Source organism: Camelus dromedarius, chromosome 4 (assembly GCF_036321535.1).
Source record: "Camelus dromedarius isolate mCamDro1 chromosome 4, mCamDro1.pat, whole genome shotgun sequence".
Taxonomy (NCBI): Eukaryota; Metazoa; Chordata; class Mammalia; order Artiodactyla; family Camelidae; genus Camelus; species Camelus dromedarius.
This window is the reverse complement of record NC_087439.1, coordinates 37,495,666-37,521,462: the sequence shown is the minus strand read 5'-3', so window position 1 is coordinate 37,521,462 and position 25,797 is coordinate 37,495,666. Positions and strand designations below refer to the sequence as shown.

The window sequence follows — 25,797 nt, the reverse complement described above, 5'->3', positions numbered from 1 at the left end:
ACAGTATCTCGTTCCCTCTGTCCCAGAGGCATGGGCTGTCTCTGTATTAAGGACATATAGTATCATTGATTATGTGTTTTTTTCCCATCCCTTGGCTATTCTGTAGTTTACTTAATATTTAGATAATTCACAGTTATTCTGTATAATCTTTGTCATGGAATCTTTGTATACCATCTTAATAATTTCCTGAGCAGAAATGGTTTTTAGCTTTTGCTCCACATTGCCCTCCAAGTATGACCAGTTTGCTCTTACCAGAGGTGTATGCCTCTTTGGCCATTTCTCTCTCCACCTGGGGATTTTCTTTTTGTTGTGGTTATCATCTTTGCCAGTATGATAGACAAAGTGTGTTATCTCTATTAGAAAAGGAAAAACAACCGAATTTTACACTCTGACACGAGCTGCTCAGTATAAAGTAACAGGAGAGAATGATAGGTGAGAGCATATCCTAACCTGCTTTGGGTCGGGTTTGAATTAATTTCTAGTCTCTGCAGAAGAGTATCAGACTTGGTGACCATTGCAACTTACGTTTTTAATGACTGTCTTGTCCTCTTTGCCAGCCATGAAGACTCTAAGAAATAAATAAATGAACCTGGCATGGAATAGCTGACAGGATGAATAACCCATACGTCTGCCCTAGAAACAAAAGGAAAGCAAGAGCAGTTAACAGCACGTGTAGCTATACAAGTGCATAATGAAGATCCTGGGGAAAAGAGTCTTCCTTGACTGGAAAGGTTTTAATTGGCATGGCTACCTGGGATACAGTTACATCAGGATTGCAAGCCCAATTAGCCAGGAGTTTACAAAAATCCATCCTCTACCTTCTCCACTTGAGAACAAATGAAAAGGAACCCTGAACACACACACTGTAGCTTTCCTTCTTTTCATTTGGCAAGAGTAGAACCGGTTTATGTCAAGAAATTGATCGTCGCTGTTGTCTGCGGCACATTACCATTTTTCACACGCAACAATTTGAACAGTTCCCTAGGAGGCTGCTGTCCTGTAATTGTCATGTCTCAGGTGTGCTGCGTGGTTGTAACAATGAGAGAGGCTCAGCCACTTGATGAATTGGATGCTCCTGGACATTCGTGCTGCCTTCTTTCTCCCTGCTCCTCGGTACTCTGAGTAAAGCTTGACGGTACTGCAAAGCCTCGTATACTTTTGTGCTGTTTTTCACTTGGTTGATTAGTTTAGTAACATAAAATACCTACACTAAAAAAAAAAGAATCCCCCCCCCCCCCCAAATAATGTCTTACGCGTTCTCTCAGCCGCTTTTTGGGTGATGCGTAGGTCATGTGCCATTTCTCCAGAAACCATTTCTTTCTCTTGCTGAGCTTATGTGTATAAATCGTATTTTTTAGATTCTAGACATTTCTTTTTCTTCCTTTTTCGTCCTGCTTAGTGGATTGGGATAGAATTTAATCCTCATTACTTTGCTTTTTGTTAATGTGATTAGCTGAAGGGCTTTGGCTCTTTTTTCCTGAGATAAATATTTTTGTTTTCCCCATTCCAAGATAAAGTCTCAGCTATACATTGTAGCTTTTTCAATTGGGTGAAAGGCTATAATTAGGAGTTGTGTTTTCCCCTACATCATCTCACATTTCTACTTTTTTCTTTTAAGTATTACAGTATTGATGTAATAGTATACATATGTTACACTGAATATAAAACATACATAATACCATGCCTTCCATGGAAATCGTATAGTAGTGCAACTCATAGCATAAATGCACATAACTGAGCATTCAGTGAATAAGTGAAGGTAGTTCCTGTAGATGATCACAGAAATAAGTGTTCATAGAGGTGATGTTCTCATTTGGAGTCTCTACTTTTATTAGTATAAGTTTTTAATTTGTGCTTTAAACTTAGCCTGGAAGGGTGACTAAAGGGATGGATTTTGGATTTAAATGTTTTTGCTTCCTTAAAGAAGAAGGTTGTGCTGCATTGCTTCCTTGGCCCAGCACACTCCTCGTGGCTCAGGTCCAAACTTGGCTTTAGTAATGGTCTTTTCCCATTGTAGCCAACAGGTTTCCTTAATACACGTTTTCACTGGAACTGGCTACTTAGCGAGCCGCAGGAGGAGCCTGACTCAGATTCATTCTTGTAACCAACCATCTACCAAAGACCCTTATCTGATTCCTTTGCACTGGCGCACAGCAGGAAGATAAGTCACTTTTGCCCTCAGTCTCAGTTTCCTTCCTCTGTAGGACACAACCGATCTCCTTGGCCGGATTGTCATGAAGCTTGGATGAGACATGTGCGTGAAAGCCCTTAGAAAATGCCAAATATGATAATTCTTTAAAAAGTTTATCCTAGAAATCAAGCACTTGTCATAACTTCTCTACTGGCTCTTACTTTAACTGCCTACATGTTCGTCACACACTCTTTAGAAATACAGATTCCCTATTCATTAGCTCACTGTTTACTCAAATATTTTGTTGAGGACCTAAAGTACGTTACTACATCTTACTCTCCTTTTCTGCAAAAACCTTCTTACGTAATGTTGTGTCAAAGAAATGGAAATCTCCAGGTTAATCTCCAGATAAATGCTCTGTGAGTAGTAAAGGAGGGTTCCTCATTGAAAAGGATGAAAACATTTATAGAAGTGACCCCTCAAAATAACTATCACTGCCACGATGGATTTACAAATGTGGGCATCTCATTACACATGGTACCAGAATGGGTGCTGTACCCCTCAAGTTTTCATCTATTTAAAATGATTGCACTTTCTGTTTTCTTTAAGGTTCACCATTCAAGGTTCATGCTCAAGAGTTGCATGGCTTCATTTGTCAGTTTTAAATATCCTGATTTGTCATTTCCTGAAATTTACATTGCAGGTTTTCTCTGATTCGTCTAATTGAGCAGCTCTTGTATTTTCCGCCCAGTCACTAGAAGGAAATCTAATTTTTCATTTACTGGACCTAAAAGTGCTTATTCCTGTCCACCCCTCACCCCCTACTGTCCTGGCCCTGCGTTTCTGTCCCACTGCCTTTGTAAACGAGGTGCCCAGCTCGGCAGGGGCCTGGAGTCAGTTCTAGGAAGTGAGCTGCAGCTTCAGGCCATTCTCTGCTTTCTTTCCGCATTTGGGTGTGTGTAAGAGGAAACGGGGTAGGGTTTGGAGCAATTAGTGAGTCCAGGGTAGGCCTGGGTGTTAAGGGGGCAATTATCACCTTCCTCTGGATACAATTTGAAACAGGCGCTGGTCCGGTGAGGGCAGACCCAAGTAAAAGAGAAATATTTTGATAAGCTAAGCTCTGGACTGTTAAGTAGTGGGAAAGGGTACTTAATGTTTACTTAGGACATCGTATTTCACCTGTGTTCTAAAACAGGTACTATGTTTCTTACAAGAGAGTGGGAATTTGTATCATTAGGATCATAATAGAGATTGTATGTATTGTCTGTATTTGTCAGATAAGCACAGGAGAGATAATCATGTCCTATCCCTAACCTTCCTCCCATTCCCTGTTTTCACTCTCAACTCAAGTTCAAAGAAAGCCTACCCGTCCTTCCCACGCCCATCACCCCCCAGCAGTGCCTGGGATGGGGTCTGGGAAGAGGGAGTTCGCCTCCCCCTGGGTTGCCTTATGTTTGAATCTCATTTTAATGCCAGAGAAGCTACACTTACTCTTGAAAGTATAAAGAACTGTACACTTACCTGGAAGGAACTCTGGTGTATGTGTGTGTGTTTATATATGTAAAACTGTTGTGTGATGAAACTCTCTGGTTAATTCCTTTAACACCATGTCTTCAGTGATTTCCTAGCATCGCTAGGATCTCAGCTCGCTTTTGAGGATCTAGAAAGTGATGCATTTTTGTTCAGGACCCATTTTACCTTGACCGTTTAAGTAGACAAGGTTAAGTAAGCCCTGAAGGAAGCAAGTAGTCAGGGGAGCTCAGGGCTGTGTTCTGGTCATTCAGCAGGATGGTTACAGGAAATGCAAGGAGCATCTTGCTGATGACAACGCCCACTTCGGCCCAATCCTAGAGAGACCTGGAGGGAGCGGAGCTAATCAGAAGTCTCCTCCCTGTTCTCATTTTTTTCTTATGTGTATTTTTGTTGGGGGCACGGTCAATTCATACACGATTTTACAGGATTTTATTGGGCTATTTTTTACCCCAGTTTATAACTTGAAATTAAAATAAGTGGAATTCTGTGTGGTATTGCTTTTTTAAAGGATGTTTTTGCTTTTATTCTTTTACCTAATGATGTAACCATTATCCTTATTGACATTAATCTGATTGATGATCCAGGCCAGTCTTCTTTTCAAAGCAGGGATACCAACTTCCCAATTGCCAACCCACCATAGTTTAGTGGTTCCCCAGATTCTGGAGTTTTAAGAACCAATACACTGAACAAAAATAATTAGGGTTAAGGCTCCAGTATAGACTTACTTGTTTTTTTAAAGGAGACAAAATGAAATAACTACCATCTTTCATCACTTTCATAAAAATACCAGAGGGGCTTGCTTGCTTGCTTTTTTCTTTCTTTTTCTCTTTCTTTCTTTTAATACCATTATTTATTTACTACCACCACTTCATACCAACAGTGTGAGAAGTACTTAGGTTAAGTTTAAATGTTTGAACAATTCACAGCACTTTGTTGTCTGTTTATACCTGGCGAGCATCCCTCCCTGGGTTAGTGTTTGTGCAGTCCTTCTCCGCAGCCGCGTCCCTGCCCCAACGTGGTCACCCAGCCCTGCTTTGAACACTGCTGGTGGTGGCAAGCTCTCCGCGATTGTTCTCAGACAGGACTGCTGTATAGTTTTTTTTCCTTTTCCAGGTAAGCATCTGCAAGGCTGTCAGCCATTCCTTCCTCGTAGGATACGATTTCTAGACCTTTGTCTGCTGTACTCCTCTCTGAAAGAGCTCAGACCAGGGAAAACGAGATGTTTAGAACAAATGTGTTTAATGTGGAAAGCGCTCAGTGAAAGTGGGCTATTGTTACTCATTTATTCCCTCCTTTCTCCTGGATTTTGACTCTTTATTGTTTGCCAGGTGCTGTGCTGGGGCCTGATGGACAAAGAGGAAAGCAGTCCAGGGGCGCACATTTAATGGGGACGCAGATGGGGAGGTGATGCGGCAGCGGGTGAGGGCTGCACCGAGAGGCAGTGAGGACACACGGCCCTGGGCAGGTGCAGAGGCGGCACGTAGCTTGGTCAGGGAAGGTCAGAAAAGGCTTGCTGCTGCTGGAGAGGACCATTAAACTGAGTCTTGCAGAATGACACTGAATTTCCCTGTGAAGTAACATCTTGAAGGTCAGGAAATTAAGATGGAGCAGGGCAGGCACAGGGACTTGTATAGGATAGAAGGCCACCTGGGGCTCAGTGAGTTTCCTAGGGTTGCTGGGACAGAGTACCACAAACTGGGTAGCTTAAAGTAACAAAGCTAGTATTTCAGTTTTGGGGGCTGGAAATCCAAAATTAAGGTGTCTGCAGAACCATGTTCCGCCTGAAAGCTGTAGGGGAGAATCCTTTGCTGCCTCTTCCAGCTCGTGGTGGTTTGCCGGCTGCTTGGTGTCCTGGCTTACGGCTGCATCCCCCATCTCCATCGCAGTCATCACGTGGCATTCTCCCAGGTCTCTTATCTGTGTCCAAATTTTCCTCTTAAAAGGACACCTGTCACATTGGGTGTGGGCCTTATCTTAATTTGATTATGTCTGCAAAGACCCTAGTTCCAAATCAGATCACATTCAGAGGTACTGGAGCTGAGGATTGTGGACATGTTTTTAGGGGGACACAGTTCAACCCATAGTGGTGGGTTTCAGGGAATGGTGAACAAAGCAGCCCAAAGACGTAATTTCTTTCCATGATCGGATCATGTATTTCTCAGTGCAGCTAAATCTGTTTCATTTGGAAGAATTGAATTTGCTCCTAATCAAGACCCCAGGTATTTTCATGTGAATAAGCCAAGGCTTTCCCTAAATTTATACAGTTGATTTCCCCCCCTTGAAACTTATATGTAAGACTTATTTTTCCCTATTAAATATTATAGTGTTGGCTTTGGCCAAGAATTCATTCTAGCCTGTTGACATACTTTCCAGGTATTAATTCTGACATCTTACATTCATCATCCTCCCCAGCTTTGGGATATGTGTATATTTAATAAGTATGCTATCAGTGACCTGATTTATGGCATTTTTAGGTGCTTGAAAAGTGCTGGCCAAGAACAGAGCCTTGTGGCACATCACTGGACACTTCCTCCATTCTGACTGTGACCCTGACCATCAGACTAGCTCTGTCACTTCTTTAGCTAGTTATCCATTCATCCAAACCAGACTTCCTCTTCCCAGATACCCTCATCTGATCCACGAGCAAGCAATGATTTTTATTTTGCTCAAATCAAAATACACCACGTAGCATTCCCGAGCAGCCCTGCCTTCCTCACCACCCTCCAGAGTAGAAGGAGCCAACATTTCGTGTGCCTAACTGGCTCTGAAGGGCATCACTGGGGCATGTTCTTTTCAACAGTCTCTCTAACCTTCTACTTTACCATCTGTTCTGGAATTTCTCTTCAGATCAGCATTAGCCTTAACTGCCTTTGTTTTCTAGAAACTAGTTTTTTATTTTAAGGATTCGACCATCACCTCTCCCATTATGCAGGATTTCTCAGAACAAACAAGATTAGAAAGTCCTTACTGAGTATGTCATGAATGTAAGAAGCACTTTTAGCCCCAGTCTCCATTCACAGCCCCCTAACTTGCACCTTCTGGAAAATGCAGTGAATTCAAGCTGTCTTGAGACAAGGGAGGTGTACTGCCTTCATTTGAAATATGGTAATTTTGTGAAACTGATACTAAAGTTAACTCACAGCATTTGGTTCTCTTTGGTTCCATTCTTTCACATAAAGATGCTTCCTCTCTGATTTTCATAAATTTTAAGATGAATTTTTTGAGCTGTGCTACTCTGTGGAATGATTGCTGATCTTTATCTGCAGTGTCTAAGGACAGTCTTGTTCGAAGGCAAACAAACCAGTAGGAAACCAGTGTGGGAGCCCTATTTATCATTTTCCATCAGTTCCGCTCTAAAGAGACATGACCATTGTCACGAGTGACCCTTGAACGAAATATCTAAGTTTAGAAACATCAACGGTGCTGGCAGGCTACATCAGCATTTCCTTGCTTACCCAGCCCAAGAGTTTTTTCACTAATGATACACTTATATTATGTCCCCAGATTTCTTAGAGCTGAAGTGAGTAAAATAGATATCATTTTCCCTTTCAGACGGGCTTTTCAAGGTCGTGGGGCAGTCAGGATTTATTACTGTAGAAAAGGACGGCCTGACGGGGTTTGGAAATCAATACACTGGTGCTGTGTTCTGGATCAATGCCAACATTAGTGTTCAGTCTAGGAAATGTCCAATTTGACTCCTGCCTTTTTTAGCTCATGTCTGAATCAAGAGAAATTTCTAGGTAATTTGCACACTCTGTCTTAATAGTTTCAGATAACTCTGTTTTGCTTCAGAGAGCATGTTTACTTTTACTCTCTGTCACACTGTTCTTGTTTTGAATGAAGCAGGCATTTACGGTTTTCAGTGTTAGAGTTTAATGCATTCAATTTCTACAGACTCTGACGCAGTTCTCTGGTGGTGTGTGTGTGTAAAAGATTTCTAGTTTTGATTTCTTTTTAAAAGGAACAGCAAATTTAGAGACACTTGCAAAGCAATCTAGGAACCAAAACTCTTCTTGTTTTTTTTTTGTATTTGTTTCCCCCAACAACCTTTTACAGTTTTCTTTTTGGTAGCACTTTTTAATTCCATGTTAAACTCCTTAATTACCTTGGTTCCTTTATTTGTTTTTATAAGTTAAATTGGATAAACTACAAGGCCATGTTCATTTTCCAAGGTAAGATGTAGTATTTCCCTTCTCCTTCCAACTGCCAACCTCCCTCAGTTCCCCACACCAAACACTTTAAGGGGAAAAAAATTTATATTGCATGCTTATGTTTCATTCATTCAACCAATATATATTGAGAGGTTTCATTATGCAAAGAACAGTACTGAAAAGTAAACATAAAAATGGAAGGTCTGCATTTTCTCAACATTTTGCAGCTTCAGACAACGTCATTATGAAGATGAGAGGGGTAATCTAGCTTAGTGCTCTTAAACGGTAAGCGTTAGAAGTGCCATTATTTCAGATAATTCCAGCAGGGTGGGAGAAAAGGTTAATAACATTTATTTGTTACTGGATATCTGTTATGTGCTAGCCCTTTAACAACAGTGCCATGAGGTCAACGCTGTCACGCCATAGGTGTTATAGAGACAGGGACACTGAGGCCAGACAGCCACACCAGAGTCACAGAGCTGGTCATCGGCTGAATGAGCACTTGAGGAGAGGTCTCTCTCTGGGCTTCTCCATGTGCTTTCCAATATAATGTTGTCTTCCTTCTGATACAGCAAAGTAACCACATCAACTTGAAGGTGAGATTGTCAAAGCAAAGCACATGCATTACAGGTTTTGGTGGGAGAGGAAGAAAATTATCTGCCAGGAAGAATATCACTGCCAGTTCATAAATTCAACAGAAGTAAAAGACTGCTTTCTATAATCAAATTGCCTTTGTTTTAAAAGTCACACATTAATCAATGTTTTGAGACTTTAAGGGATTCATTTTTATGATAGATAATCTACATTTTACTTGCAAAATTTTCAGCAAGTGTTCTTTTCCTCTGACACATTAGTACTTGGGAGCACTAATTTGGGTCTGGCCATCTGTGACTGCATCCGTAAGTGCTCCGGTATGGTGACTTGTGGCAAAAATATCATCATAAGATGTGTCAGTGACCCTTTGCTGTGTGCTCTTAAAAAACCATAAAATCGTGTAAAGCTACTTTACTTTGATTGCAGATCATAATAGACTGGATACTGAGCTATAACAGCAAATCTGTAATGAATCAAATGTTTTATAGTGTATTTTTTATTTAGAAAAGAGGTTTTTATTTAGAAGAGAGGTATAAGGTTTTCATAAAATATGGCCAAAAATGCATCTTAACCATTTCTAAGGAGGTATTTTAATGTTCATTCTATATGAATTATTTACTTCAAACCATACAAGCAATAAACAGCATCAATTGTTAGTTTTGTGTAGCATTTATAATAGATTAGCTGTGCCAGCAGGAATTTGAAAAGGCAGAGTAGCAGGAATGGTTCTGCATTTAGTCAAAAGAGGCTATATTAATCCCAAATCTAGGTGCAATTTACCAATTTTATTTATATTCTGAAGAGATGTGTTTATCTTAAAATCTTAATGTTATGAAAAACTAGATATGTAGATACATATTTTTTCTCTTCAAAACTGTGATGCTTTGTCCCAAAGCTCCTGTAGTTTATTCTCCAACAGCTCACATGTTGCAAAGCAGCCAGGCTAGCCAAGGGTTGGACCACTTGAGGATGGTGTGCGCTTTTGCTGAATCATCTCTAATCTGCAAGTTCCAGGTCTGGGACTGGGGCTGAAATTCACTGTCCTTTCCAGGATAGTTGAGAAAAGTGAACCGTGGTTGACTCCTTTTCTCCTCTGCATTCAGACACAAGCCACTGGCTTTCCATAGCACAGATAACATGGGTTATTGTTCTCAGGTGCTAACTTAAAGCATCTGAGTCTAGTTAAAAGAATTCTTCTATCTTAAAACTTCCTTGTCCTTTAGAACCTTTCCATGTATCACCAAGCTCTCTCATCCCTCCATTTTAACTTCTTGAATTTGAGTGTTATTGCTTACGTACAAAGAGCCAAAAAGAAAAAACGAAAAAAAGGAATAAAATAAACCAAAAATGTGGCATCTCTCTCTGCTAATCCTAGCCATAAGATTTTCATTAATCTTACTAAAATCTTGCTTTCATCATATCATTCTACAGTTGCAAAACCTCCAGCCACATTCTGTTCCCTGACCCCTTTTCCTCAAACCCAAGGCCCTACAGGACCTTTCCAGACTTGGCTTCTGTCAGTCCCCACACAGCTTGCGTTACACACACTCTTCTGTTTATTGTCCTCTATGGCTTACCTGAATTTCTGTTTTCCCCAAAGTTTTTCTTGCTAAACTTGATTCATCCTACATTTATGCCCTCCTTTATTTAGCATTCATCATTGAGGATCTCAGTATTCTTAGTTATTTTTTAATATTAAAAATTTCTCCCGCATCCCTCCCGCCCCGCCCCGCCCCCCCCCCCCCCCCACTGTCCCGTTTGCTAGCAGGAATGGCACCTTGTGTATTTTTCATAGGTGGTGAAGGGCGTGCTGTAGACAAGCTGTAAATATCTGCGGCTTGATTTCTTGGTCTGACCTCCTTCTCAACTGTACTTGTCCTTCCTGTGTTCCGTTCACCTTCAGCTCCAGTTTTGATTTTGACCTTTTGGGCTGCAGCAGCTTCTCCTGCCAAACGTTTTCCTCCTTCAGACCCTGGCTCCGATGCTAGCCGCATCAGATGTAGCTTCCTGTTCTGTCCCACGTACCAGGAATCACAAAGCACATCCAGCTGTACAACCGAAATGGAATGGGCAGTTATCAAATGTAAGAGTTAAGCCAAAATGACTAGAATTTAAAATAGAGTATCTTTCGATACCTTTAATATTTGTATGCTTAGAAGTCTCATAGAAACACTGAAAAATCTTCAAGGCCAAAACGGTAAAGTCTTAAAAAATCTGTCTGATACTGATTGCATAATTTTAAAATTTCACGTGTCTTGGACCTCATCTTCAAGTGCTCACCACTTCATGTACCAAGTAAATAAAGAAAACAGGACCAGCTGAATTTTTCAGGTAGTGAAGATTCAAACATAAGTAAATGACTCCTCTGCTTTCAAATTTTAGACCTCATTGTCCAACAAACTTTTCTATTAGCAAAATGAATGTAACTTACACTTTCTTTTCCTTCCCCTGTTGAGCTACTGTTAGAAAAGCTAGAGCAAATTTTAGGAGAACCCCTTTTTCTAGGAGGCCATTGAAAAGATAAAGCAGCAAAAAAGCAAGTAGGAACACTGCCTCTACAGTATCGTCTGTGTGGAGGTGTAAGTATGCGAAGGTTTTTCTCTTTTCTCCCACAAGTCTGCAGTAGTGAATGGGATCTGGCGCCTAATTCCCACCCTCATTCCCACCAAATAGTTACATGAGTTAACATGAGTGACTCCTCCTAAGCTTTAAAGCCAGACATACCTCCTCCTCCCCAATACATTTGTTCTTTGGGGCTCTTACTCCAAATGGAACAATGTTGTCTACTCGGAAAGTCAGGTAGCAACTTTGAGTGCTATCAGCTATGTCTAAGAGGCTTTAGTTGTTACAGAGTCTGCCCTCATCCTTATCACTTGTTTGGGGCTGTGCACTTTCACAGTTGGGAATTGCTCCCAACCTCTGCAGCACTCTGTGGTCGGCAGCCAGAGTTTCTCCAGTCGTCAAACATGGCTGGTCAGGGCAAACTTCTGCCTCCCTTCTTTGCTACTTACCAGCTGGGTAACCTTCAGTGGGTCCCCTGCTCACTCTGCTCCTCAGTTTCACATCTACACAGAGAATAAAACCTCACCTACTCCAAGGTTGTTGTGAAGATTAAAATAATTGGCCTAAGTCGGTGCCTGGCATAAAATAGGTATAAATGTAGGCTGTTACCTTGTTATTCCCCTGAATTAACTCACCAGGGCATGAGCTTTCTAATGTGGATGTTGACTCGATAGCCACACAGTCAGAAGTTGTAACGGTTTTTTCCCCTCATTTCAGTCCCCTGTGCCACCTCCTTGCTCATTATTGTCACTTACACGGGAATAGCATTTCTCACAGGATACGTAAGCTTCTCTTTGCTCCTCAGAGGCAGTTCAGCTGTTAAACGAAAGCAAACATCCTATATGCTTGAGCAATAACCTTCCCTTTTTCAAACTTAAAATACCTGTTTTTGTTTACATTGTAAGTGTACACTTTTTCTTACTGTTGTTTTCCACAAGCTCAGTTGCTTTTCTTCAGTTTCATAATGTTCATAAAATAAATGAACACAAACACTACCAATGACTGCATGGTACCTTAAGTGAATTTAAAACTGGAATCACCGGTATTAAAATAACTCATCAACCTTATCGCCATCTGTTGGTGGTGAGGGGAATGGACTCCGTTCTCCAGAGTCTTGACTTGAAACTGGGGAATGTTCAAAAGCCATAAGTTCTCTAGTAGATGAGAGAGTGTGTGTACATGTGCGTGCCATGTACGCACACAAGTGTACACATGGGCAGAGTCTATAAAGATACATACCAATCTGTTTAACATTCTTATCCAGTGGTTTAACATTCATATCCAGAACTTGAGGTGATTTTAGTATTTCCACTGACTTTTCTGTCTTCTAATTATAACAAATATGCATTTCTTTTATAATTATAGTAAACTACCAAAAAGGTAGAATTGAGGAGGGACTAAGTGATGGGGGGCAGAGGAGAAAATCAAGCTTTGTTTTACTAAGCACAAACTAAAATATACTTAGTTTCATATTACAGCAGGTAAAAGAAGAGAAGAAAATGGAAATGGGGGAGAAATAACTAAAGCTTTGGTGCAAACAAAAGAAACTGTGGTGGAGTCTAAGCAAAAGGTTTTATCAGCCAGGTTCACTTGGGCCAGTAGGTTTGAATGTGAGTTTTTACTTGCTATCCTCACCCTTTGAAATTCTGATTATTCTGTAGTCACATCTCTTAATTACTCCTTATCCTTCCACAGTCAGAGCTTCCGCTGGAGTGGATTATCTACTCCAGGCAAAGGATATTATATTCCGGGTAGCCAGGGCTGGGGGTCTGAGCCTTGTTACTTGGAAGTTGGGTAAAATCCAAAGAATCTTCATATCCACATTTTCCCCATCGAATTCTGCAGTTTGCTTTCTTGGGCATGCATCTCATTGGTGTTCTTAGAGCGTAAATTTTGCCAGTCAAGAGGTCTGTTTCCTCAATACATCATAGTCCCTGTTACTGTATGATTTTTTTTCCCTACGAATTAAGTTGCATATAGAAACCAGGGGAAGGTGAAAACCTAGTTGCTTTATGAATTTTTACCCAGATGCCTGTTACTCTTGCAGGCACTTCTGATCAACAATAGAATTAGACTAAATGTTAATCATCTGTAATGACTTCTCCCCACCGCGCTCCTTATCCCTTACTGCAGATAAAACTAGCAGGGGAACATGACCACTCTGGCCCATCGCCCCCTTTCACTCCTCGAGGTGCCATTGCACAGATTCTCTGCCCCCCCGCCATATTCGAGTTCCTTCCTCATGGCATCGGAAGAACACCCCATTCCTACAACGTGGTGGCTGCATCAGCCGCTAAGAAGCTAACTTTGCCAGGGCCTGAGTAGTTTAAAGTGTTCTGCCTTCCAGGTCAGGGGTCTGTGTTTTAATGAGAGCCTCTTGTGCCGTGAGCAGCATAACTGAGTGGACAGCTCACAAAAGAAGATGTCGTAGGAGAGGAAAACCCTTCAGGCCCCCTCAGGTAACTCCAGAAAAGCATCTTCCTGACACATGGATTTCAGGGAGGCCAGTGTGCAGTCATCTCACAGACAGTGAAAACTGCTCTGACTTTCTGGGAAGTCATGGTCTTTCAGTGTGAACCCACAGATCATGGTGAAAACCACAGTAGAAAGTAAAACTGATCACTTTCACAAATGTCTCTTCTCCCACACACACCCCCATCCAACCTACACACACCTCTTCAGCCATGAGCCACATGTTTATTTCTTGTGTCTAAAACAAACAAAAAACTTGCTTTGGCTTGAAAAATAAATCTGTTCCAATACCTTAATAGAAGAGGTTTTTCATTTTGTTCCTCTCGTTTCATACTCTGAGTATATAAAGGAAACATTGCTTCTCAAAATTATTTCACAGATAAATTACAGTGAGGACTTTATTTTTGAGCTTTGGTGTTTTAGGCAAGATCTTAGGCTCAGACTTCTATGAGCCTTTGTTTTCCCATTTGCAAAAATGGGAATAACAACACCTACCTCCTAAAATTGTGAAGTTAGTTAAATAAGGTCATATACAAAGTGCCTAGAACATAAGTAGGAACTGAGTAAATGTAACTCCCTTTCTGATTTTTTTTATAAAATTGCCCACTGAATGGTTGAGGAGATTAGGGATGGTTTCATGGAAAAGATAATGTTCCAACAGGTTCTTTAAGTTCAAGCCTGGATAGAAGGGGCAATGGAGAGATGACAGAGCCAGGTTTTAAGTAATATTTAGGGCAGATTAATGCAGCAGATGGGGTTGGAAGGACCAGAGGCTGGAGGCAAGAACTGTGAGACAGAAAGATGTGTTTGAGGTTCTTTGGGGATAGGACTTAGTGAGCATGAGGTAATATTTCACTAGATATTTGGATATCTTAATAAAACACTGAGATAGTTAAGTAAAAGAGGAAGATAAAAACTAAAGTTTTGGTGAGATTTAAAAAACAAAACAAAAAACCCACGATGGAGAAACTGGCATCATCAGAGAAGATGCATTAATTAAATCCATAGCACTGGAATAATTTTGTAGGAAATGGTTGAGGACTGATTATTAAATGTGACAAAAGTACTTGGTTAAGGAAGGAGCGGGGAAGCTGAATGGGCAAAAAGCCACTGAATGAGTGCCCAGAAAGGTGGAATGAGATCCTGGGAGAGGGTCCTAGAGGATAGGTGTGTAAGTGAGGAGTAACGTCAAAAGTGAGGAGCAAAGATGAAAGAGACCAAACCGGAAGAGAGTGTTGCATGGATTATCTGTGCTACCAAGAGCCTCTCCTCATTCCTGCCTCCCACATCTGCATCTCTCCATGTCTTCTTTCCCATTATTACAGTGGATAGCAGAACCAGAAGGGTAGAAGGCCAGTCTCTGACCTTCTCCAAAGTTACTTCCTTCTGTGTGGCTTACAAAAGATCCTGAACTCTGCGACCCCAAGCAAAGTCTCTTAATCTCTGTGACTCTGAATCCCCTTAGCCTACTTTGAAGTCATACCAATTTTCTTCTCTACTTTTGGAAGGGACTAAGGCAGGGATGCAATCTAAAAGCGTTTTCAGCTAAAACTTGTGCAAAAGTGAGAGCACTGGGAAATAGCAAGCATGTAAATAACCTAGGTAGATAAATGGTTGCTAAAAGGTAGTCTTTAAATCACTTATTTTTTTTCTGGTTTGCAGACTTTTTTTACATTATTATTTTGTAAGCTCAGTGATTTGTGTTAAGGTTGTTACAAACACTCAGAAACTCTACAGGGAATTGAAGGTGTTTGTGCAGCATTATGCCTCTTGGATGTAATTGTCATTTGAACCTTAAATTATCTTTACTTTCATGCCCAGTTAGTAATCATTTGATTACATGATTACACAGAGTGAAAATTAACCAAGGGAGAGAGGTGGCCCGAGCCATTTGTTTCTTCTAGATCAGTCTCTTTCAGCTGGCTCAATGCATAGAGTAGAAACCTGCAACATTTAAAATGTTTTAAAGTGCTGTGCATATACTTCCGTTTCCTAAAACTTTTAAGGGTCTTTTTAGTCCTCAGTAGCAATCATGAGAAGTAATATGAGAGAAAATGTGAAATTTTTTAAAGTCAATATATAGGAAAATAAAATTTTGGAACTTGCCGTGTATAATTGAGGGAAAGGGCTCAGGTGCGTGAAGTATGTTATGTGCAATTCCCAAAGACCCAGTAATTTTTTAAGAATTATTTTTCATTGATCAACTAATCTTCGACAGAGGAGGCAAGAATATACAATGGATTAAAGACAGTCTCTTCAGCAAATGGTGTTGGGAAAACTGGACAGAAGCATGTGTATAATTGAAGCTAGAACATCCCCTTATATCATACACAAAAATAAACTCAAAATGGATCAAAGACTTAAACATAAGACAAGACACAATAAACCTCCTAGAAGAAAATACAGGCAAAACATTATCTGACATACATCTCAAAAATGTTCTCCCCTAGGGCAGTCTACCCAAGCAATAGAAATAAAAACAAGAATAAACAAATGGGACCTAATTAAACTTACAAGCTTCTGCACAGCAAAGGAAACCCTAAGTAAAACAAAACGACAGCCTACAGAATGGGAGGAAATTTTTGCAAATGAAACTGACAAAGGCTTGATCTCCAGAATTATATAAGCAGCTCATACGACTTAATAAGAAAAAACCAAACAACCCAATCCAAAAATGGGCAGAAGACCTAAACAAGCAATTCTCCAATGGAGGCATACAAATCATCAATAGGCACATGAAAAAATACTCAATATCACTAATTATCAGAGACATGCAAATCAAAACTACAATGACGTATCACCTCACACAAGTCAGAATGGCCATCGTTCAAAAGTCCACAAATGATAAATGCTGGAGAGGCTGTGGAGAAAAGGGAACCTTCCTACACTGCTGGTGGGAATGCAGTTTGGTGCAGCCACTGTGGAAAACACTATGGAGATTCTTCAAAAGACTAGGAATAGACTTACCATATGACCCAGGAATCCCACTCCTGGGCATATATCCAGAAGGAACCCTACTTCAAAAACACACCTGCACCCCAGTGTTGATAGCAGCACTATTTACAGTAGCCAAGACATGGAAACAGCATAAATGTTTATCGACAGATCAGTGGATAAAGAAGATGTGGTATATTTATACAATGGAATACTATTCAGCCATAAAAACGACAACATAATGCCATTTGCAGCAACGTGGATGTCCCTGGAGAATGTCATTCTAAGTGAAGTAAGCTAGAAAGAGAAAGAAAAATACCATATGAGATTGTTCATATGTGGAACCTAAAAAATAAAATGAATACAAAACAGAAACAGACTCATAGACATAGAATACAAACTTGTGGTTGCCAAAGGGGGAGGAGGGTGGGAAGGGATAGACTGGGATTTCAAAATTTGTAGATACTGACAGGCATATGTAGAATAAATAAACAAGATTATACTGTATAGCACAGGGAAATATATACAAGATCTTGTAACTCACAGTGAAAAAAATGTGACAATGAATATATGTTCATGTATAACTGAAAAATTGTGCTCTACACTGGAATTAGACACAACATTGTAAAATGACTATAACTCAATAAAAAATGTTTAAAAATTATTTTTCAAATTTTTCTCAATTTTTAGAAGACAGATACAGATAGCAGTACTTTACATTATGGTCTGGTCACTATGAAGGAATGTAGGATTAGTACATATGTTTAAACTGTTCTGCCCCTATCTTTTCAGTAGCAGTGAGTGCACTCAGTTTTAATATTCTGAATGTTTTTCCTTCTTCCCCCAACTTCTATTGTATGCTAAGGAATTTGAACACATCCTTATACAAAGCTTCACAAAATTAACGCTTAATCATCCTTGGTTCGTTGTTTTATATTCTTTACCGCCTATTTCCTGCACACATGTGCACGCACACATTGGTGAGTACAATAGCATTACAGCGTTTAAAAAGAAAAGGTGTTAATAAAAGTATTTATAAACAGTTATCAGAATCTTAAGTACAAAAGCCCTGTTTTAAACATCACATTTTAAAATATTTAAACACATCAAGTGTGTTAAAGATATACGCACAGGCACCCTTCTGGAGTAATCCAGACCCCTGCAGTGCTGCCTCCAGGTGCAAAGTGAGTAGCTAGGATGCAGGCAGCTTCCGCCAGGATTAGGATCACAGTACGTTTTGTTAACGATTCTGTAGTCTTGCCTCTGGCTTCGTATTTTACCACAGACATAGTGTTACTGGAAGACAAACTATATTTTAATAGAGCTCACATTCCATTTTTTTGGTCCCAAGATTATCAGTTAAGTACCTGATTTCCTATCAAACTGTAATCCAAAGATTCAAATGAGAGGCCTAGCCATTCCCCTTTTTTTAGTTTAGTTTGTGTTTTGAATTCTCATTTCATGTCCCCTAGCAAAGAACATTTTGTACTTTAAAGTATGCAGATGTTTGGTAAGTGGGTGTGTTCGCTGTACTTAGACATTCATAAGGGTTCCTCGATTATAACTTCTTTTTTTTTCCCTTTTTTTTTCTTCCTTTTAGATATGGGAAAATAGTCTCCACGAAGGCAATTTTGGATAAGACAACAAACAAATGCAAAGGTATGTTTCCTTGGCTGATGATTTGCTCAATCATAGCTCTAGAGAAACAGTGGAATTTTAAACCTGATCTTTGATTTCAAAACTACCTCCATTTATTAAAAACCAAATCTTATAAGTCACCCAGTTTCTGTCTTGCACAATGTCAGCATATTGCTTACGACTGTCCCTGGTTGAGTTTTGGCTGGAAACCCAGCAGCAGCTAGCAGTTTGCCAGAGTCCCAGATTTGACGCCAGTGGAGTGAACATGCAGAATACTGGCTGGCATTTATCCCCTGCTTTTAAAGGGGGAGTAGAGTTAGAAAATAGCTTTTCTTTCCTGGGCCTGAGGAGATTAGAGCTGCTTACTGAAGACCACTGGACTGTACTAAAGAACTGAAAAGATTACATATTGTGCAAATTGGCTCTATTAATTAGAATAGAGTAGTTTTAAGCAGTACTTAATTACATGTTTCAATACTCCCAATTGTTCTCTTTTGAATGCCTGTTGACAATATTGGCAGCAGGGAGGAGAGAACCATTTTCACTGACCAAATTGTAACAGGGAGGGGAGGTCATACGCCCCTTTGAAATATGCTGCTGCATTAATTTGATGCACTGACCTTCAGTTTTCCGTGTAATTAGGATGAGCTCATCCGGCTCCATGAGCTGGAAGAGGGGGCATCTACAGAAGGCAGCACTGATGTGCCGCGGTTCTGACTTTTAATGATCCAGCATCTTAACAATAGGCATGTGATTTCTAGGAAAGGGGAAGAATGGAGTCAGCTGACTTTGAGTCTAACTACTGACCCCATGAATTGAAATGAGGTTGACAGGAATAGGCAGAGAAGGCAAATCTCCTCATTAATTAGACCCCAGTTTTTCAAGTAGTGGTGACGGCTGAGGCTTAGCACAGTGTGAAAAAGGCAAAGAACATAAATGAACCCTATGGTATGGTGGGGCCTCGCCTTAGAAGCCAGCAGTTTCCTTTAATCTAGACTTGAAGTGATTCATTGTATTTCTGTCTCTTCTTCAAAGCTCCTGAATTTAAAGGCACTATTGTGGCAAATATCTAAGCCCATGTTTAATCAACATGGCACATGAAGGCAGTTTTGCCCTGGGACAGGGAATAGAGCAATGCTTTATGGAGAGTGGTACTCAATAATTTAAGTGAATTAAACTAGAGAGAGTCCAATTGTACACTGAAATGTTTACTTAGTTACCAGATTAGTCTTGTTTCACATATTTTTAAATGATTTGGGTGAGCAGGGACACAGAAAAAAAATCTTTTGGTTTGATACCAAAAAATGGACTCTTGGCAGGCATAAAACAGGAAGCTGATCTCAAGCATTTGTTTCAGACACAGAGAGAAATCACAGTAGACAGTGGTTTTATAGTTTCACTCTACCTTTCTTCCTCCTCACCGCACCCACCCCTCCCCCCCCAAAAGAAATCTCACACAGCAGATCAGCATGTTAAAAAGCAGAGCTGCCCTAGTTAAATGAGAGAATGGACTTAGAGGCCTCCCTGTTGTGTCCCCCTCATCTCTACACTGAAAACCACTGTTGCATACTCTTCTCCAGTGAGACCCTATTGTCTAGAAACCAGAATTCCACAAAATGCTCAGCATGATCTAGAAAAGGGTATGGATAAAAAAATCCTAATGCCAAACTTAACGTCTTATCATAATGATACAAACCCATGATAGCTGGGAAGGGTCCAAAGGTAAGTGGGGAGATTTGTGGCACTCCTAGATTAGGAGAGGAATAATTCAGAATTCTTGGATACGTGTCTCCTGGAGACTTTCTCCTGAATTGAGTCTCAGGAGAGACGGCCTTGTGTGTGGGGGCAATGATAGAAACCTTCTGGGAAGTGAGTATAGCTCAGTGGTAGAGCACCTGCTTAGCATGCACGAGGTCCTGGGTTCAATTCCTAGTACTATCATTAAATAAATAAATTAAAGAAGGAAAAAACCTTCTAAGGCTCTTGGGGTCACCCAGGCCCCTCAGGAGGGAATATCAACAGATACCTGGTGTGGGGGTGAGTGGGTGAGGGGAGAAAGTAAGCAAGAATGGGTTTATAAAATTCTGGAAGTGAGAATGAAAGCGCTCCTGAAAAAAAAAAGTAATTTTAGGACAAATGAGAATAAATAACACAACGCAGCTCATAATAAAGACATTACATGTGAGCCACATGAGAGAGGACTTGAGAAGGTAGGCAGGTGGATGTATGAATATAGGTTAATGCTTAACAGATTAGTGTAAATGAAAAGTGCTTGTGTTTTATACTAACTTTTTGAGATTGAACAGATCAAAGAATTTTATACCTGGAAGTTAGAGACATTAGAGGTCATAGAACATTTCTTGTCACAAAACATGGTTTGGAGCCTCTATCCAAAAGACAAAATTAAGCTGAAGGAAACATTGCTCTGAATAACATGTTAATGTAGTTGTTAAATTTAAAAAATTCACTATTCAGTTGCTCTTCTACATTTAAATTTTTGTCAGTTTTTAACAAAAGGTATTTAAATGTTTTCTAACACTGTTACATATGACAATTCAGGCCAAATAAATAAATAAATAAATAAGCTTACAGAGGCTTGATTGCGACACTGACGGATTAATCATCAATGCTTACAGAGTTGCATGTAGGACCAGAACCCATACGCGCGTAATATGGGTGAGGATCCGTCAGATCAAAGGGGAAATAGGGGGTAAGAGCAGGACACGTCCACTTACTAGAGAAATGGCCCTGTGTTTCCTCATTGCCAAAGCAAAAATAGAAAACATATATGTTTACATGATTCAGTAATCTCAATGTGGAAGAAAACCCAAGAAGCAGGAGGTCCATGACTGTTCCTGATCCTGAGACCTGAGAAGCATCCTTCGGGGATGCAGTGAGAGAATGCTGTGTTACTTAGTGAGTCCCACCTTCAGAAATAACTGTATATGTATTTATATAATGAAGCCATGGAACCCGTGAAACTCATTTATATACTCTTGAAAGTAATAGAATAGAGAAAATGAAAGAGCACAAGGTTGCACGCTTACCTGTTATAATTGTTTTCAGCAAATAGTTACGAAACAGCTACCTGGTAGGCGCTGGAAAAGGCCAGAAGAGGATGTAAACTGTTAGCTAAAATGCAGCGATATGAATGTTTCCTAATAAGAAAATAATATAAAATAATACTAATAGTACCTGAATAGATACAAACATCAACTACATTAACATCGAATTTGAGATCTTCTGTTTATTGTAATTTATTTACAACAGCAGAGTTAAAGAAGGGGTTTTAAATATTCATCAGTAGAAGTTACATCTCTTCAGTGTAAGTTGGATGTTCATTTATGACCTGCTTGAGTTGTCTTTGGTAATAAAATACATAGTGAGATAGTATATGTGAGCCTGTGTGTGTGTCTTCATAGTGAGTTGCATGTTAGCATTAACAACCAGTTTCTAAAAAATTCCAAATTATGTCTAACCTGATTTCTAACCTGGCTGTTGGGTAGCATTCTCTGCTTTTACCTGGATCAGCCTCTTCTTTTTCTTTCCAATCTGGCTTTTTCTCCACTGCCAAAATCAAGTTGTCCTATTCCAGTCCAAGTCCAAGTAATAGAAGGAAGCTGCTTCCTGTTTCAGCTTTAACCCTAATCTCCTACAACTTCTGTAATCAATAATCTAGTCCACTAATGTTGTTACTAGGCAATATTTTTGGTACTAATACTGCGACTGATCCTTGGACTACTTCCAAAGTTTCTGTTTGGTCTTGTTGATATGTATATTTGTCTATTTTGACACTAGTTCCTTCCTGTCTGAATTCCTGTAGCTTTATCATATCTATAAATAAACAATAGGGCTGGTCTCTCTTTTATGCAGCCTCCAAACAGGGCTTTTCTTTTTCAAAATATCCTTACTCATTTAAAATTAATTTTATGATAGGTTTGAGTCCCAAGGAAATCTCTGTTGGTGTTTTTGCCTGGTACCCTGATCTTTTCAACAATGTGCTAAATATAATTTAACCTTTTCTCAATAACTTAAGAGTTATCACAGTGAAAAATCAATGATTGCTTATTTTAATACAGTGATGCTTATGGGAGGTTGAGATTCATGGAGCTGTTGCTGTCATGCTGCGTGAGGCCTGTTCTTTCTATATTTTTCCTCCTTCATTAGTTGCTGTTAGTTTTTACTGCTAGATACCATTCATATTATTTTGCAGCAGTCTTACCTTCAACCCGACCCCTTTTTCCCCTGATTTCCTGCTTTTGATTTGTGGTGACCGGCGTAAATAGCTGACTAGCTTATTAAAAATGTTTGAAAAGCAGTGGGTAAGTAAGTTTTGAACCAGGGCCTCTCTTAGGAGGTTATTTGTTTATTTGTTTTACTTTTAGACTTTAGGACATGAACTGCTGAAACAACTATCTTGGGTTTCTGGAGCCATTTCCCCTCCTTCCTTTATTTCGAAGGGAGATTATGAGCCATATCTTAGGTAAATAAGTAATGATAATTTTCACCAAGTTCTAATTATTAATTATTTTATACTTTGGGTATCTAATGGCTATACTTAATTTATTTGAAAAATAAAGTGTAATCTTCAGAATAAACATGTGTTTGTAGGATGGTTCCATCTCTTACCAAGTTATTAAAAACGCTGTTTCCCAAAAGTTGATTTTTTTTCCTTGTTTTTCCCCCTAAATCTTGGTTAGTAACTTAGACCCCTCCCTTCCTCCCACCCCCGTAAGCGCAGGACACCTGAGAAAAAGATCTAGAAAAGGAGAAAAACAGTTTTTTTTAAAACTCTGAAGGGAAACTTGTCTGGCCCATGGTAGACACAGGGAAGGGCAGCCGGAGGAGGACACTGCTCTGTCTGCAGCTGAGAAGCTTGAGAGCTGTCCGGACGCCAGGGCTTTTATTTCTGTTGTCTGCATCGGAGACCAGATGGAGTCATCCTTTCCCTCTTTACATAATCATAAAATAATGGCTTAAACACTAAGTGTGTTTTGCATTTCAGGTTATGGTTTTGTCGACTTTGACAGTCCTGCAGCAGCTCAGAAGGCTGTGTCTGCCCTGAAGGCGAATGGGGTTCAAGCTCAAATGGCAAAGGTGAGTTGAGAGCCGGCACTCGCTGCTCTGGTCTGACTTTGGTTCTGACTCCAGACACGTGGCTTTTCCTGTCACCATTTGAGTTCTCCCCTCCATCCCACAGCCACAGTGACCTGTGGACACCTGTCCCAGGCCATCACGTCCGCAGTAGTAGCTGTTTTGCCAAAGAATGTTCCTCATAACTTTACGTGTGAAGAAGGATTTTATAACTGTATAAGATTTTACATAGCAGGTTATGTAACCTCAGAAATAAATGGAAAAATAGCACCAGATTTCCTCAGGTAATGAGCTACTTGTGGACTGAAGATCTGTACTATGTTTTTAAAAATTTTTAAATGTCAATGCTTGAGGAATTGATACATTTTAGAAACACTTCAGAAGGTAATTGTGTATAGACTGTCATATTCTGAAATAACAGATAGACTTTATCACATACCTATGCTCTATACAAATATATTCGTTTTAACGCTGGGTAAGCTGCAGATGCTGTGTTTTCTGTACAAAAGTCAGAGAGTTTTAGATTGGTTATTAATGGAATATAAATCTACTCTTTAGTAGTCCTACAGTGGCTTTACTCAGGATTTGTTCTAATGAACTCTTAGCATTCCAGATGAGGAGTGTCATTGAAGTGATACCTGTGCTCCAGTCTTTATTGCCTGAATGTAAACTTGGGTCATATCATACTTGGTGCCTACAGTGCACCTATTAAGATACTCACAGAATTATGTACATATTTTTTCCATTTGTGGTGCTTGAATTGCTATGGGAAATATTTTGAAGTCTGAAACTTGGCGCTTTGATATTTTGTGTGTACTTTTCAAAAGATCAATCACTTTATATTATCTGGTCTCTTGAAGTACAGAGGAAAGTAATTTTGTGCTGTCCTCTGCTACTTCTGAACAATAGCATGTGACCATTCCCTGAGGAGCACTCACATTTCCATAAGGAGAGAAGATTTGTGGAGGTTAAAGGACTCTGGTGGAGATAAGTTCCCTGCCAAGACACGTAAGCAGCTACCGGGATAGAGATTTACCTTGACTAAAAGAATCGACATAAGTAAGGATTTCAGGAATTAATGAAGGGGATCACCTTTCTAAAGTAATCCTTGGCTTTTAATATTTTTAAACCTTTGGATTGAGTTGAACTTACTTTAGGTTTTTTTGAACTCCAGAGTTAAGAAGTCAGAATAAACAAACTGTAAATATTAAGAACCATGATTTTTAGATTACTTGTCCACAAAATAGAGCAATTTCCTGTGGCACTGTTGAAAGACAGTGATGATGAGGCCTTAAACGTATTTAATTGTGAATATGTGATAGCTGTGTTGTATGATGATTTACAGAAGGTTTAATATGCCTCTGTAAACAGTGGGTAACTATACATTTTCTCAGCGACTTCTGAGGCACAATCAGAAATGAGCTCTGCTTTCCCCTCTGATCCCCTTCCTCTACTCTGTGAAGCCCCTGTTTCTTCCTCTCCTGGATCAAATCCAGGTCAGGTCCCATGACTTTTCTGGCCACTCTCATGATTTTGAAAAGTCCCTTCAGTTGCTTCTTTTATTTCAGGTCTTTCTGGTTGATTTTTTTTTTTTCCAGTAAAACGCTCCCTGATTTTTTTCATATCCAAACTTCATGGACCATAATTGTCTTCCAGTACATTTGCAGCCATTTTTATATATATTTACACCAACCTTAATACAATATTTTAAACAGGATGTTTAAGAGAAAGCCTTCAGTTATATTCCAGATACACTTTGTGAAATGTCAGAATCATGTAGAGGTTGTGAAAACTCTGCTGAGAGTCGGCAAAAGGGATATATCTTGGATGCTGCTGGTACTAAAAGAAATCACAGCTTACAAAGCAATTGTCTGCTGATGACCATGTTGAAAATTTAGTGACCAAAAAGGGATGTTTTAAAAGTTTACATCCCAATATAACGATCTATTATGTGTATACAAACATACACATACAGATGTATAACAAGTGTATTTCGTGACATTTTAGGAAATTGGGGGTTGTGATTAATCGTAGTACGTTACACCTTTTTTCTTACTCAAAATAACATGAAATAGGCTCCTGGTTAACATTCTGATGCTGAATGTCTTGATTTTTCAAGAACACATTACCGATGCTAAGTATGTGATACCTATAATTGAAATGTCCAATCCTGTTTATTTGACAAAATTTTGAGTGCCATATGGTGTTAAAGCGCCTTCCCTCGCCCAACTCAAGTCTCCTCTGAGTAGGAAGCCTGTCTTGAGACGGGAGCTTGGATAGTTTCTTTCCTGCTTCCCCAACTTGTGTTTTTCCCACTATTCCATCAGCTGGCTAGCTGTGCTTTCTAACTCTTCCAGGGCTGGAGCATTGGTAAAGGATGGGAAAGTTTCTTGACCTGACAGTTATGTAATCTGTGTTGATTTCTCTGGTCAGGCAGAACTGACGCTTTCCCCTGTAGAATGCTTTGCTCTTTCCCCTATGGTTCCTTAAAGCTGGAGAAGACATGTCCTCAGGCTGTTAGCCTCAGCTCCTGAGAATCTGAGGGTCTGCTTTTAGCCCCTTTCTTCTGAGACCTTCTTGTCCTTCAAGACAGCCTTCCTGGAAGGATCTAACACAATCCTGGGCCAGCTCTGCCTTGCATGACCCACATCTGATCTGTTTGCCAGCCGTCCGTGGGAGACCAGATAC

At 39.9% G+C, this 25,797-nt stretch overlaps 1 protein-coding gene and 1 long non-coding RNA gene across 13 annotated transcripts in view; one reads left to right on the top strand and one right to left on the bottom strand.

Moving 5' to 3' along the window:
* Positions 1 to 25,797, top strand: part of RBMS1 (RNA binding motif single stranded interacting protein 1) — a 203,493-nt gene that overhangs the window by 143,656 nt on the left and 34,040 nt on the right. For all 11 annotated transcript variants that reach the window (XM_064484843.1, XM_064484842.1, XM_031451526.2 and 8 more), the window contains exons 3-4: positions 17,978 to 18,036; positions 23,021 to 23,112. In XM_064484843.1, coding sequence (XP_064340913.1) covers positions 17,978 to 18,036; positions 23,021 to 23,112 — 151 coding nt within the window. The remainder of the gene's footprint in view (positions 1 to 17,977; positions 18,037 to 23,020; positions 23,113 to 25,797) is intronic.
* Positions 10,167 to 25,797, bottom strand: part of LOC116153024 (uncharacterized) — a 344,527-nt gene continuing 328,896 nt past the window's right edge. Inside the window, exons 7-9 of one of the 2 annotated variants that reach the window (XR_010380594.1) lie at positions 21,063 to 21,113; positions 11,607 to 11,787; positions 10,167 to 10,457 (exon numbers count right to left, since the gene is read on the bottom strand). This is a non-coding gene — a long non-coding RNA (uncharacterized LOC116153024). The remainder of the gene's footprint in view (positions 10,458 to 11,606; positions 11,788 to 21,062; positions 21,114 to 25,797) is intronic. The other variant, XR_004136693.2, reaches the window with a different exon arrangement.